Here is a 16,665-nt window from a genome sequence, read left to right on the forward strand (position 1 = left end):
CTTTTCTCTTCTTTACCTACTTAATCAGTTATAAAATCATCTTGATTCAAAATCCATTACATCACTTATCCATATTTTTGTCTCTGTCTCCTCTGTTTCTGTCCTATCCAGGCTTTGATTACTGTGCTGGTCTCCTACTGGGACTTCCTATTTTCCAACTTAACTTCTTAAAGCATAGTTTTGATCATCGCATTTCTCAGTGCTAAAATCTTCAATATTAACCTATTTGTTCTAGAATCAAGGCCAAAATCCTAAATGTGGAATTTATAACTTTCCATTGGTTGGCTCCAAATGTTTTAATTTTGCCCTTTCTGTTCCACACATTACGAAGTCTCCGAAGTCAGATGCAATCTCACAGACAGAATAAAATAATTTTGAATGAAGTATATTACCTCCAACAACAATGTTCACCATTTCTTCTACAATGTTCTGTACAATGTCTTGTGGCTTTTCCTCACAATCATGGTTTTCTCCATCATATAATATGTCATTTTTAGATAATGCTTTAAAAGAAGAAAAATTCAACAGAACATTATTTTAACTTTTTGAAAGCTTTTTAGTAAACATTTATGATGAAAAACTTTCCTAAACAATGAGGAATAAAAGAAAAAAATCAAATAGATACATGAAATTAGAAGCAATTATATGCTAAACCTTCAAAATTTAAATATTTTCCAAATTTAAGTCAATTTCAATAATGATTCATTTGACAAGCTATTACATTATTCCACTTAACTGAATTTTCTCGATTAGTCCTTTAAGAACCAAAACTTTAAAATGTATTTTGAATGAAACGTTTCTAACATGTCCTACAAATACTTACTTATACTTACTACACACATTACACTATCCCTTATCAAATATATTAAACGTAATTAAGCCAGCTGCAGTGGCTTATGCCTGTAATCACACCACTCTGGGAGGCCAAGGTGGGTGGATCACCTGAGGTGAGGAGTTCGAGACCAGCCTGGCCAACACGGTGAAACTCCATCTCTACTAAAAATACAAAAATTAGCCAGGTGTGGTGGCATATGCCTGTAATCCTAGCTACTCAGGAGGCTGAGGCAGGAGAATCACTTGAAATTGGGAGGCAGAGGTTGCAATGAGCCGAGATTGTGCCATTGCACTCCAGCCTGGGCGACAGTGCAGGGCTCTGTCTAAAAAAAAAAAAATTTTTTAATGTAATTAAAGCTTGTTTCAATTACTTAGGATCATCAATAGTAAGATCAACACTCTACTCTATGGTGAGGTCCCTGAAGAAGCATCTGGGCCTTCACGAGTGCTTTCTGGCTCTTCCTATTTTTTCACTGACAGAATCTACATAGCCAATGTAAAGCTAAATTTAAGAAGTTAAAGAAGAATTCATTGTCCAATTTAATGTAAAAAAAGAAAAACAACACCAACAACAGACAACTGCCAATCAAAATTTCTGAATAGCATAAAAGAAACTGATGATATCTGATGTTCTAGATATCCTGCATAGTCTATGAAAACAGGAATTCTACTAGGCTTTTTAAAAATGTTGAAAAATATCTCAAAGCAGCTCAATTATCACTTTAGAATGCTTTGGGATTCAAAACACTGTTTTGAGCTACTACTGTCCTACACCAAAGGGCATCAGACAGCATATTAGCTGGTGATATCGCAGTTTCAACTCCCTGTCCCTTCCTACTACTACAAAGAACCACTACAGCTGAGCACAGGAGCTCACATTTGTAATCCCAGGACTTTGGGAAGCTGAGGTGGGAGGATCACTTAAGCCCAGGAGCTCAAGATCAGCCTGGGCGACACAGTGGGACCCAGCTGCTACAAAAAATTTAAATATTAGCTGGGTATGGTGGTACCTGCCTATAGTCCTAGCTACTTGAGAGGCTGAGGCGGGAGGACTGCTTGTTCCTAGGCCTGCAGTGACACATGATTTTATCATTGCACTCCAGTCTGGGTAACAGAGAAAGACACTGTAACCAAAAAAAAAAAAAGGAAAAAAGGACCACTACTGATAAGAGTGGCTTCTAGGTGCCTGTCCTCCCTATAATATCACTGTTACCAATTTACTGTCTGTAGTATCCTACAAAATACTGAATGCCACAAGTGGAAACCCGATAAATATGCATGTAAATGAACAACCTTATTTTACATAATATCCAAATAAAAATAGAATTTAGAGTGTTCTGTGGAATAAAAACATAAATGTCTAGACAGATAATTTTTCTACCATTCTTAAGTGTTTTATTTCCATGCTCTAGTTGGCTAAAACTACCTAAAGCCTGAAAATTAGTTTCAAAATAACTAAATATACATAACCACTATCTACCAATGTACAAAATGACTAGTGAGGAGTCAATTTTCACATAAATCATCTGAAGGAAATATAACAGAATAACACTGACTAATATTTATTACATATACAATGTGCTTAGAGAAGTTAACTATTATGTCCAAAGTCACACAGCTGGTAAGTGACAGAGATGTACTCCAAAAAATGCACTTTGAACCAACGGCTGCCAAGCAGAATTTTCATTTATATTAACTATTGGGAGAAAAACATCTTCAGAGCCAAAATAATAATGACAATGCCACAGGAAACTGTCTTTCTAACTCTGTATTCTACAAGGCATCTACAGTGGTACCTCACACACAGCAGACGCTCCCATTCCTTGGGTCTTAGTCCAGTTGTTTCCTTGACTGGAAAATTTCCTACCCCTATCTATCAAGATTCAACTAAAATATCATCACTTTCTCAACAAAGAAATTTCCTAACTCTTCTCAGCATAATTACTTTGTGCATGGCATTTTCAGAACACCTATCACATATTATACTTCATTTATGCTCACTTGACCTTCCAGGTATGCTAGGAACACTAAAGCAGTAGCTGTTATCTCCATCATCTTTTTAACCTCAAGTCCTGGCACGGTGCCTAAGACACGGTATGCTCAATGAAGGTTTGCTACATACATAGATAAATAAACAAAAGAATAAAGTCCCGGCTTTATTAGAGATTAGCCCTTTGAATCTACCCTTTATTAGCTCACAGTGAAAGCAGGGAAAATTTTGGCAAAGGTAGGCTAGACAAATGTGAATCATATAAGTGATATGAATTCACTATTAGCTTCAGTACTGTGAATGCTTGGCTAAGCAAAGTCATCTCTTTATAAAACAAATAGTAAAGTACTATTTAAAAAGCATGCCTTTAAAAGCTAGGGGAAAAGTGTAAAAAGGCATGTATTCATGCCACTACTAAGTTTTGGGAAAGGCATGGTTTTAAAAAAAAAAATCAAAAGCTGAAAATATGTAACTGAAGTCTTTCCTCAAAGTGAAGTATATACACAGACTTCAGATGAACTGTAATTGACCCCTAACCATCCTAGTTCTAGACAATATCACTGGACAGGCAACAGAATTCCCATCATTTAAAAAGGGCGAAGGGAACAACACAAACTCCCTGGTAGTTTCTTAGAACAGCTAAAGCCGAAAATAATATTTGGGAAAAAAACAACTTCATGGGATAATTTTTGCAGAGAAACAAATTTGTAAAATCAATTTTTATAACCTTGTGTTTTCTTATAAATATACATTTAAAAAGTCAGTGAACATCTCAATTTTAGTGATTACTAAGCATCATGATTTTAAAAAATGAAATTTTTGGTCTATCAGTTGGTCACTCAAAAACTTTGTTTTTATATTTAATTTCAGTACTTTTTTTGATCATAGTCATATTTTTAAGACTGGTAATGACTTTTTTAAAATTTCAGTCACATTCCAGAAAACTAGGTTACTTGTTAGCTATGAAACCAATCTTAAGAAACTGAAATTCCTATATAACACTTAATGGACATTTATGACCCTCTTTAGAAACATATCTGAGCTCCAAACAAAATCTATAAATCACACTGCTCATGAGATGCCAATAAATGCAAAGAATTATTCATAGGTATCTTGTAGGTTATAGTCAGATTAACTTTACCACCTACAATGAGAAAAGTCCACAATTATCACAAAGTGTCTGACAAACATTAAATCATATTATCCTTTCAACATTTCTTCACCAAAACTCTCATTCCTACACATTTCCCTTAACACACACAACCCGCATCCCCTTCTCAAGAAGATTACTTTCAGCTGCAGTTGCCTGATCAGCTTCAGTCTGTTCATTTTCTGCACTGGAAATATCAGATCCATTTTCAGGCTCTGTATCATCCTGAAGACTTTTATCTACATCATTTGTATGGGGGTCAAGGTGCCCTTCGTGCTCTTGGGATATATGATCAACAGTCTGAGGTGGCAAATATCTAAGTTGAGGTGATTCAGGCTCATGATGGCTTACTGGAGACTGTAACAGATGATGATGCTGCCGATGCCTTTCTTTTTCCATTTGTTTTGCTTCCTGTAACTGGAAATAAATAAAATTTCCAATATTAGTAAAATAAGTTGTTTAAAATGTGGAAGGATGATGTATAAACAATCCTTTCTATAAGGTGCCACCTCTTCTCTATGCTTGGAAATTATAGTTTATCAGAAATGCAGAACATAAAATATACCAATAACAATGGACAATGTTTACTTCTTAAGCGGCTGGAAATTGACACATAAGAGCAGAGATGAAAGACTTTCACTATATACTATTTTCATTGTATTTGGTGTTTGTGTGAATGAAACACACACACACACACACACACACACACACACATTCACTTTTGCTTACACATACAGAATGAAAGTCTATAAAGATACTTAAGAAACTAGTACTAATAGTTACCTATAGAGGGCAGAGATTAGGAAATGATCAAATGGGAAACAAGAGTGGGAAGGAACTTTTTGGTGTTTATCCTTCTGTAGAATGTTCTTATGTCACCTTGTCAAATATCTTTTAATAAAAAAAATTAAAATTACATTTAATAGAATTACAATGAAGGCTTAAATCACTCTGCCTAGTCATTTAATAATTATGAAAAAAGTATCTACAAATATCTGAATTTTTAGAAAAACTGCCATTATATATATAATAATAGTATTATATTATTATATAATACTATTAACATATATAATAGTATTATATTATTATATAATACTATTAACATATATAATAGTATTATATTATTATATTAATACTATTAATATATATAATACTATCTGTAAAACTGGCTCACAAGATGCTATAAACATTAACTATTGGGATCACAAGATTTCATTTTTTAGCACTTTATTGCTTTTCACACATCTCTTTTGGTCCTCAAGACCTGATAAGAATGAGTCTCAAATAATTAATTTCCACCAAGATAAATCTTGTACAGTACCAAATACAAACATTTCATATTCTCCAGTAATATTCCAGGTTAAATGGAAATGCCAGAATTCTATGAATTTATAAAATAAGTTTGAATTAAAATATTTTAATGCTATGGTTTGACAAAATTTTCTTTGTAGGGAGTTTTATTTTGTGAAAGAAGGGGAAGATTAAGGTTACCAGTAGTTAATATCAAAGAATTTGACTTCTAGCTTAAGATTTTAGAAAATGTAGATGTAAATCGTCTATATTCCTTTTCCCCTTATTTTAATCTCCCTCTTTTCCCCCTTTTCTATAGTTATCCATAGCAAAGAACTAAATACTCTTTGTAACACAAATCATATTCACAGTCTTTATCATAATTCAGTTATATATTTGTTTAAGGGAAACTCTTTGCCTCAAATGTTTGTAATATATTGAAAGGTAATAGTTAAGTCAGTTTTGCTCATCACTGTATAAGTGAGGCCTAGCACAGTGCCAGGAACATACAAGGAATTTAATAAAAAATTTGTTAAACCAAAAAAACTTTATTATTAAAAAGTGACAACATTATTTTATTTATGTCCTCAAAAAAAAAAAAAAAAAAGCAGCAAAACCACTTTTTGTGGCTGCAAAATATCAGAAATAAATTAATGCCATTACATAGGAGAGTAACTTAATAGATAATAGGCTATACTATACCCTAAAGTATTATAAGTCTATAAAAAAGAATGAGGATAGTCTTTAAGGACTGATATGAAATGCTTTCTAGGACAGACTGCTCAGTGAAAAGAGGAAAATACAAAAGAGAACATATAGCATGTGTAGTAGCTAATCTTCAAGATGGTCACCAATGATGTCCACTTCTCAATTTTCACTCCCTTGTGTTGTCCCTTCCCATGATGTACCTGTGTGACCACTTCTGATTATAAGGTAGACACGTGGCTTCTGTCTTACATTAAAGGGATGAAAAGAAGAGAGGAAGAGGAATGAGGTAGGAGGAATTAGGAGGAATTGGTACTTTTCTGAGTAGACCTTCTGACTCTTAAATCATAGTAATGTTTTACAAACCTAAAAAATAAATAAGTACAATTTGCCCTCTGTATCCCCATGGGTTCTATATCTGTGGATTCAACCAACCAGGGATTGAAAATACTTATGGGGGAGAAAAAGAATGGCTCTGTCTGTACTGAAGAAACATGTAGAGACAACTGTTTTTTGGTCATTCTTCCCTAAACAATACAGTATAATAACCATTTACAAAATATTAGGTATTATAAGTAATCTAGAGATGATTTAAAGTATACAGAGGATGTGTGTATATTATATGCAAATATTACACCATTTTATAAAAAGGTCTTGAGTATCCATGGATTTTGGTATCGACAGGAGTGCCCTGGCACCAATCCCCATGAATATTGAGGGATGACTATAATTAAAACTAACCAGGATGTGACAGATACCAAAATTGAAAAGCAGAGAGTAACAAATGAATCTATTATCACAAAGGAGTAGCATTACCCCACTGCAGAGTGTGGGGAAGAAAGGAACTAATCTAAGTAACTAGAAAATAATATTTTGAATAGATAAGGCTGAAGACCAAAAAAAACAAAACAAAACAAAACAAAACTGAATATAAATGCTATAACCTACTTAGTGAATTTTTTTTCACACTGGTAATGATTAGCAATTCTGAAACTAATGGGTATAACAGGATTGAACAATCAATGTATTTAGAATACAAAAGCCATATTTCTCATCATTCAGAGAAATAAGTTACAAATAAAGGGAGAAGACTGAAATGAATGCTGATTTGTTGCACTGAAACCAGAAATATCAGTATGAACACATGGTTTTATTTTCCACAGATGGAAAGTCACATACAAGTGTGGGAATTGAGTGGGGCAGAAGGGATAGTATATAAACACTTATTTTCTAACTCTTATCTGCTGAGAGGCCTAGAAGCAATAACACAGAGTAACAATGAACACATCTAGCACTGAGGTTTTGGTTTTTAAACACCATTCTCCAGTCAAAAGAGCCAGGGCTCCTTATTGAAGTGGTTGATTCCAAGGCTGAAGCAGGGAAAATTCAAAATGAGCCTGGAACATCTTGAGAATAAAGAAAGTAGAGAGGTACTCAAAAAAGGATGGGAGCTGATCACAAGGACAAGGGACCAAAACTGTAATAATTTGGGCAACAAAATAAGTAACTTTAGCACACATTATAACCATAAAATACAATAAACATCCATGATTACAGATTGATTTAAATAACTGAATGAATAAGGGAGAAGAATTTCAGTTAATAAATACAGAAGGAAAGAGAGAAGCACAAAAATCATTAGGGAAACACCACAATAATTAATGTTGCCAACAAGATCCACTGATACATATCAAAACTGAGGAAGTGGGGGGGGATCTGAGAAGAAACAGAGTATTTGCACTGTCTTAAAATATCTCCCCAAAGACATTTATTAATTGCAAAAGAAAAACTACTAACTTCATAGCAGGGGAACCTGACAGATAACCACCTTAACCAAGTGATCAAGGTTAACATCACCAACATTAAGATACATTAACATCATGAACTCCTGAAAAGGACACAACACTGTTTCAGAGATAATCTAGCAAAAAATACATAACCTCATTCTAATCATGAGAAAACAAAAGATAAAGTAAACTGAGGAAAATTCAACAAAATAAATTATTAGTATCCTTTAAAAAATGGCAAGATCATGAAAGATAAGGAAAAGCTGAGGAGTGTCACAGACTGGAGAAGACTAAGACATAACAACTAAACGCACACATACTAAATGCAATGTGGGATCCTGGGTCAAATCTTACAACATCAGTGGGAAAATTGGTGAAATTCAAGTAGGGTCTGTGGTTTAGTTAACAATATTATACCAATGTTAATTCTGCTTTTCATAATTATACTATCAAATGTATGTATGTAAGTTAACTGCATTAAGGGAAGCAGGGTGAAGGGTAAAAGAAATTGCTCTGCAAAATTTTTGCAACTTTTCTCTAAATTTAAAATCAGTTCAAATTAAGAAGCTCAATGTTGATTTTTAATAGTGAAGACCTAGGCAATTAAAAACAATTCTGTAGTTGCTGATCTCTTAGAATCAACCTGAAGCAGTTTAAAGTATAAAGAATATCATGCTCCTTTATCAAATGGAGGAAATATGTATTTCATCAACATAGAAATGCATTTTTTAAGGCTTAATGAGTAATTTTATTTCAGATTAGATTAAGTATTTTACATCTACATTACACTCTACTAAGCTTGAATGTAGTAAAAGTATCAGTTCCTAAGTACTTCCTTCCACAAGGAAGATGGCAATTGGTAAATTTCACATTCTAATTGTGAAAAACAAAAAATACTTTGTCCAAAGTTAAGTCAGTAAACCTTAAAAACACAATCCCACAAATCTCCAGTAAGTGGAACTGTCAATAAAAAGATATTCTTCTCTATAGGCACAAAGATTTCACTCTAATTACTGTAAACTCCTTTCTATATTTAATGCCTATTGTGTTCTATACAATTGGTCTCTTTTTAAAATACTTACTGCTTGGTTTTCCATGCGTGCAAAGATAACATTTAGCATCTGAGTGAGAGTAGCTTTGGCTGTTGTCTGATTGATGAGATTTTTGCTTGCTAAATAGATATTGTAACATGTTCTCACAGCTTGCAGTACAGTCCCTTCGTGAATTTCTATGTGTTGTGATGTTACTGCAGTAAGTAATGCCTTAAAAAAAAAAAGGACAAAGTTAAAGAGATTTTTTTTTTCCCCTTTTTTTTTTGGAGACAAAGTCTCTCTCACTCTGTTACCCAGGCTGGAATGCGATGGTATGATCATAGCTCACTGTAGTCTTGAACTCCTGTGCTTATTAAGGGATCCTCTTGAAGCAGCCTCCTGAGTAGCTGGGACTACAGGTGAGCATCCCCATACCCAGCTACTTTTGTTTATTTTTCTTTTTGTAGAGATGCAGTCTCTCTTTGTTTCCCAGACTAATCTCGAACTCCTGGCTTCATGTAAGCCTCCCATCTCAGCCTCCTGAAGTGCTGGGATTAAAGGCATGAGCCACCACATCAGGCCCTAAAGTGATTTTCTGCATATAGAGTTTCAGCACAAAAATTAAGTATTTTCATATTAGAATTAAAACTTTCAGAAACAATTACTACTTGCATTGCAGGTAGTATACACGGAATTTCTACCGACCTTGAATATATCATCAACTGTTAAAATATCTGATGTTTTCCTCACTGTGTCAGTAGTCTCCACATAATCTGAAAACCATTCAACTAATTTGTTTCAACCAAAGTTTGATTTTAATCAAAATACTATTTAATTTACTAAAATGCACAGCACTAAAGCTGTTGCAGTAGAGCACAGATATGTCACATGAGATATCTGTGATATCTCATAATATCATGAACTAGACCATCAACTTGGGAAGATACACGTTGCATCTTATTAGCCTTCAAATTTTTCTGAGATCTTTTTTAACAGACTGAACTCAATTATTGTGTTGTTGTTGTTACTGTCGAAGAGCCTTATGTTTTAGAATAGAGCATTTAAAACAATTCTAAAGTAGCTAGGCATAAGTGGCATGTATCTGTGGTCCCAGCTACTTGGGAAGCTGACGTGGGAAGATCATTTGAGCCAGGGAGGTCAAGGCTACAGTGAGCCGTGATCGTGTCACAGCACTTAGCCTGGTCAACAGAGTGAGATTGTCCCAAATTAAAAAACAAATTCCTAAGGCAAATCTTTCAGTAAAGTGAATAACTTTAACCTATATGAATTTCCACAAATTGGGCTACTTCCAATTTCTCAAGAGCAAAGACCTTATCTTTTGTCTTTATGTTGTGCAATGCTATGTAGAGTCAGCATTAATAGGCGTATCTTACCAGGCGTACCCAAACTTTTTACACAGCGGGCCAGTTCACTGTCCCTCAGACTGTTGGAGGGCCGCCACATGCTGTGCTCCTCTCACTGACCACCAATGAAAGAGGTGCCCCTTCCTGAAGTGCGGCGGGGGGCTGGATAAATGGCCTCAGGGGACCGCATGTGGCCCATAGGCTGTAGTTTGGGGACGCCTGCCTTAAACCATACATGACATGAAACTATACATGGTAAGTCAAAATGATCAACTCATTTTTTTCTTTTTTGAGACAGGATCTCACTATATTGCCAAGCCTGAAGCACAGGGCAGTGAACATGGCTCACTGCAGCCTCAATTCCTGGGCTCAAGTGATCCTCTCACCTCAGCCTTCTGAGTAGCTGGGACCACAGGCACACATCACCATACACAGCTACTTTTTAAATTACTTTAGTAATTTTGTAGAGACAGGGCCTTGCTGTGTTGCCAAGGCTGGTCTCAAACTTCTGGGATCAAGCAACCTTCTTGCCTGGGCCTCCCAAAGTGCTAGGATTACAGGCATGAAACAACATGCACAGCATTTTTTTTTTAGAATATAGATATTATATGGCTTCTTAAGTAAACAGTTATAAAACTGAAAGGCTCCAAAAGGGCTGTATTCACACATGAAAAAACATGTCTACATGTGAAAACAATTTCAAAAGTACTATACTATATATAGCACAGGAAAATTTTACTGCTATAAAAAATACCACCATTACCATTAGCAATAACATTAAGAAATCATTATCTGTAACAAAATGAAAACATTACTTATTTTTCTCTGAAGGAATTCAATCAAACAGGTGTATTACAGCACAAACCCAGAACAGGGTTTTGTTGAGCTGAGCAAGTTCAATAGATGGATGGGTGCAAGGGAATCATGAGAGCTGGTGGACAAGTAGTGTCACCTGGTGACTCATGGGTTGCGAGTACAGGCTATGATGGGTCCAACAGTACAGAAGAAACTAGAGGGTCACAGCTTTAAGAACTACTCTAAAGTTTAACAGATGGAATATATATATATATATATATATATATATATATATATATATATATATATGAGAAACATGCCAGAAACAGAAAAACTCTGAAATTTCAGATTCTGGGAGCTCAAGCCTACTGAGACCTTCAAAAGAAGAGCGATAAGAACATAGTTTTCCTCTAACAAACTCTAACAAACATTACAATCCCCTAACATGGGGTCTCAAAAGCATCCATAACCAGATAACCTTTTTTTTTTTTCTTTCTTGAGACTGGAGTTTTACTCTGTCACCCAGGCTGGAGTACAGTGGCATGATCTCGGCTCACCGCAACCTCTGTCTCCCAGGTTCAAGTGATTCTCCTTCCTCAGCCACCCAAGTAGCTGGAACCACAGGTGCCCACAATCACACCCAGCTAATTTTTTTTCTAATTTTAGTAGAGACAGAGGTTTCACCATGTTGGCCAGGCTGGTCTCAAACTCCTGACCTCAAGTGATCTGCCCAACTTGGCCTCCCAAAGTGTTGGGATTACAGGCGTGAGCCCACTGTGCCCAGCCTCAAATAACCTCATTATAGCTGGAAGGCACATAAAATGATCTTTCCTGATGTTTTCAAGGTGAAAGGCATCTGAATTTTAAAGATATAGATTATGAATAACTATTTTACTTTATATAATTACCTTTATTATCTGCAGCTGAACTCCTTCATCTGTCTGAGGACCTTGGAAGCAGCCACATATTGTTTCAATAATTCTATCAATTAATTTTTTGCCTGGTGTTGTACTATCTGGAGCATTACCAGTCAAGTGCCCATAAGCAATAAGTTTCTAAAATGGAGAAAGAAAACAAAGATCCTAAGTAAGCTAACAAATACATATATATATATATATATATATATATACACACACACGTGTGTGTGTGTGTATATATACACTAGTGAAATATATATTAAAATTACAGTATACAATTAAATATACATTAAAATTTTTACATAAAAACATAAAGGTATTATCAAAGCCAAAGCTATACCAACTTTTTCCTGTAGATAGTTTATTCATATAAATATGTAAACTTTATAGTTGTAATAATCACAAAAACAGAACAATAACCATAATAAAACCATCAGGTAGTATTTTGAGAAAGCCAGGCCTTGAGAACTTGTCTCCAATGAGTTAGAATTGCTTACTGTGGCTGGGTGCAGTGGCTAATGCCTATAATCCCAGCACTTTGGGAGGCTGACGTGGGTGGATTACTTGAGTTTAGGAGTTTGAGACCAGCCTGGGCAACATGGGGAAAACCCATCTCTACAAAAAACTCAAAAATTAGCTGGGTGTGGTGGTATGCACCTATAGTCCCAGCTACTCAAGAGGCTGAGAGGACTGCTTGAGCCTTGGGAGGTGGGGGTTGCAGTGAGCCGAGATTGGCCACTACATTCCAACCTAGACGACAGTTGAGACCTTGCCTCAAAAAAAAAAATTCCTTATTGCTTTCTATATAAACAAGGTTTTACTGATACTGCTTTTGCGAAAATTATCTTCATGCTTTAAATGACCCCCAATCTCTTTCTAAATGATTCATCAATATGCAGAAAACCTAATTACCATATACTAGCTACAATACATCACAGATTTGCTCATCAATCATTATCATTATCATTATCCCCTAGAAGGAAGGCTTTAGATATTATCATTCTAATTTTCCAATGAAAACAAGATCACAAATCAGATGAACTTATCTTTAACCAATCCTTAAGGACAAAACATATGATCTTTTACTAGCCACTAAATTATAGCTGAATACATATAATTCCAAAACAGTGAGAACAGTTTAAAAGAGAAGTACCCCTCTACTTAGAGGCTTGTCTTACAAATATACTATCTATGAGGATTCTCTGTATATGTGTAAAACAGGGTAAAATTTTTCAGAAATTTTTCTGACATAAATGACTGCCACAGCTAAGTCTAGCAGTTAAATATTAAATTATATTAAGCTGTCAATGTTAACCTATTGTTTCATATAAAACAGCAGACACGGGGTCGGGTGCAGTTGCTCGTGCCTGTAATTCCAACACTTTGGGAGGCCAAGGAGGGAGGATCACGAGGTCAGGAGATCAAGACCATCCTGGCGAACAGGGTGAAACCCAATCTCTACTAAAATACAAAAAAAATTAGCTGGACATGATGGCATGTGCCTGAAATCCCAGCTACTCCAGAGGCTGAGGCAGGGGAATCGGTTGAACCTGGGAAGTGGAGGTTGCAGTGAGCCAGGATCACACCAATGCACTCCAACCTGGGCAACAGAGTAGGACTCCATCTCAGAAAACAAAAAACAAAACCATAAAACAGCAGACGACGGCCAGGGACAGTGGCTCACACCTGTAATCCTAGTACTTTGGGAGGCCGAGGCAGGCGGGTAGGTGGATCACTTGTCAGGAGTTCAAGACCACCCTGGCCAATATAGTGAAACCCTATCTCTATTAAACAAAAACAAACAAAAAAAATTAGCTGGGCATGGTTAGGCGTGTCTGTAATCCCAGCTACTTGGGAGGCTGAGGCAACAGAACTGCTTGAACACAGGTGGCGGAGGTCACAGTGAGCTGAGATCATGCCACTGCACTCTAGCCCAGGTAACAGAGCAAGATTCTGTCTCCAAAAACAAACAACAAACAAACAAACAAAAAACAGGAGACACTTAGAAAAATTATGTGCAAATGGTGATGTATGTAAGGCTGGCAGCCGGGTAAACGTATTACAGGTCTTCCATTTCACTGATGAAACCAAATCAATACTTTTCATTATTAAATGAGAAACATCTTTTGCAACTATTATTCTGTCTTAAATATAAAAAATTATTTGGTTTCTTACCACACAAAAGAGTATTCAAAGCTTTCATGGAAATGTCTGAATCATCAATGTGAGTAATGTTTTAGAAATACATTCAAGGTAGACAGTTTTTAGAAAGTGCCATTTTACACATACCTGTAAGCAATCTAGAGATGTACTAACTATGCGGGGACATTTGGACTGGCATGCCAACTCAAAAGGCAAGAAGTACTTGTCTGCTTCAATAAAATTTGTCTTAGATTTCACTGGTGGAAGGGTGCTTGATCCAGCTTTTGCTTCTCCATGAGGAGGACTAGATGAGAAAGAAAAGTCTGATTAGCGTATCATATTTATAATATTGATGATAAACCCATGTAGAAACACAGAATTTTAGTTCTAAAAGGAATCTTGCTAAACCAGTCCTCTATCTTCCCATATTTCATAAGGAAACCAAAGCCCACAGAAATGAAGTGGTTTGCCACATGGTTAAAAGCCAGTGGCCAGAGCTGTGACTAAACACAAGACACTGAAATCTTGTCTGCAAAAATTGGTCTACAAAAACTAAAAAATTCAAAATGCTTCTATTACAGAAATATTTTATTGTCACTTAACGAATTTGGTATCATAATACCTAAAAAGCAATGGCCTTTCTATTTGGCCTTAAGTCAAAATCAATTTTTTTAGTTACTCAATATTGTCCTAAAAAGGCCAACACTATAAAAAAAAAATAGTTAATTTTTCCAAATATGAATGAAAGTCTTTAAGACTCTGAAGCATACCTTATGGTATTTCAGAAGTATCTTTATATACTTATTTATATAAGAATCATTTTGTATTTTTAAGTATGCTTATAGCAGAGCCCTGTGGCTCATGCCTGTAATCCCAGCACTTTGGAAAGCCAAGGTGAGTGGATCACTTGAGTCTAGTTCAAGACCAGCCTGGGCAACATGGCAAAATCCCATCTCTACAAAAAATATAAAAATTAGCCAGGCATGGTGGTGTTCGCCTATAGTCACAGGTACTCAGCAGGCTGAGGTTGAAGGATCATTTAAATCTGGGAGGCGCCAAGTTGCAGTGAGCTGTGATTGCACCACTGCACTCCAGTCTGGGCAACAGAGCCAGACCCTAACTCTAAAAATAAAAAAAAAAAATACATTTTTATAAACATATATAAAAATAGGTTTTAAGAAATGTGTGTCACCGGGTGCGGTGGCTCACGCCTGTAATCCCAACGCTTTGGGAGGCCGAGGCGGATGGATCACGAAGTCAAGAGATCGAGACCATCCTGGTCAACAGAGTGAAACCCCGTCTCTACTAGAAAAATACAAAAAATTAGTTGGGCATGGTGGCGCGTGCCTATAATCCCAGCTACTCAGGAGGCTGAGACAGGAGAATTGCCTGAACCCAGGGGGCGGAGATTGGGGTGAGCCGAGATGGCGCCATTGCACTCCAGCCTGGGTAACAAAAGCAAAACTCCGTCTCAAAAAAAAAAAAGAAAGAAAGAAAGAAATGTGTGTATTTTATATATTTCTTAAAACCTATTTTTAAAGTTGATTTTACTACAAAACTCATATGCAGAAAATCTGCCACACTAAAATATAGATGAGTGTATTATTTTGACCAAGACTGACAAGTTTGCAAATTATTTTTACAAAAGAAAAGAAATCCCACAAACCTCTGTTTTTCAGTTTCCGCTTTTATTTCCTCTGAGGGGGGAAAAAAGAAGCATACATTAGAAAACTTGACAACAAAAAGACAGTAATTTCATAATTACTCATTCAGAACTTCTATAAAAAGTTGGAAAGAATGCAAATTTAATAAAAATTAGGTGCTAAAATTGTTTCATCTAAATTTTTAAATTTATACAAAACTATATGAATATGTACATTAACAATCATAAGGATAGGTGAAGTTACAGATTATTAATTCCCAACACATTTCCTTTTCTCAAAGCATTTCCTTTTTGGTCAAGTAACTATTTGTATTAAGCATAAGCATTAATATTAAGAACAGGGCCAAGTTCAGTGGCTCACGCCTGTAATGCTAGTGCTTTGGGAGGCCAATGCAGGAGGATCACTTAAGAAGTTTGAGATCAGCCTGGGCAACGAAGACCCCCATCTCTACAAAAAAAAAAAAAAAGTAAAAATCAGCTAGGCATGGTGATGTGCCTGCAGTTCTAGCTACATGAGGTGGGGAGCTGAGGTGGGAGGATCCCTTGAGCCCAGGAGTTAAAGGTTATAGTGAGCTATAACCACTAGACATCACTACACTCCAGCCTATGCACAAGAACAAGACCCTGTTCCACCCCCTCCTCCCCAAAAAAAACCCACAACTAAATAATGTGTATGCTATACTGAAGTCACAAAACATATGGCAGATATTGGAGGACAGGGGGAAAACACCTTAATGCACCACCCTTGTGACTATTCCAGGGAGATTATCACACTAGAACTTTAACTTCTTAAATATGTTTGTGCATTGATATTAACTGATTTTTCTATTTATGACTATACAAGGCCCTTTAAAATATACATGCCCAATTTAATGGGGAATTTTCCCTTCACTATTTATACTACAAGGTCAAATCCTACCTGTAACAGAAGACCCTTAAATTTACTTGGCTGGGCACAGTGGCTCATGCCTGTAATCCCGGGACTTTGGCAGGCCAA

The 16,665-nt window shown here is 35.9% G+C and overlaps 1 protein-coding gene across 2 annotated transcripts in view; it reads right to left on the minus strand.

Annotated features, from left to right (window-relative positions):
* Nucleotides 1-16,665, minus strand: part of ARFGEF1 (ARF guanine nucleotide exchange factor 1) — a 163,312-nt gene that overhangs the window by 107,245 nt on the left and 39,402 nt on the right. For both annotated transcript variants that reach the window (XM_010330735.3, XM_003942896.4), the window contains exons 2-7: nucleotides 15,672-15,702; nucleotides 14,153-14,309; nucleotides 11,855-12,001; nucleotides 8,839-9,018; nucleotides 4,115-4,391; nucleotides 393-503 (exon numbers count right to left, since the gene is read on the minus strand). In XM_010330735.3, coding sequence (XP_010329037.1) covers nucleotides 393-503; nucleotides 4,115-4,391; nucleotides 8,839-9,018; nucleotides 11,855-12,001; nucleotides 14,153-14,309; nucleotides 15,672-15,702 — 903 coding nt within the window. The remainder of the gene's footprint in view (nucleotides 1-392; nucleotides 504-4,114; nucleotides 4,392-8,838; nucleotides 9,019-11,854; nucleotides 12,002-14,152; nucleotides 14,310-15,671; nucleotides 15,703-16,665) is intronic.

Source organism: Saimiri boliviensis, chromosome 15 (genome assembly GCF_048565385.1).
Source record: "Saimiri boliviensis isolate mSaiBol1 chromosome 15, mSaiBol1.pri, whole genome shotgun sequence".
NCBI classification, from domain to species: Eukaryota; Metazoa; Chordata; class Mammalia; order Primates; family Cebidae; genus Saimiri; species Saimiri boliviensis.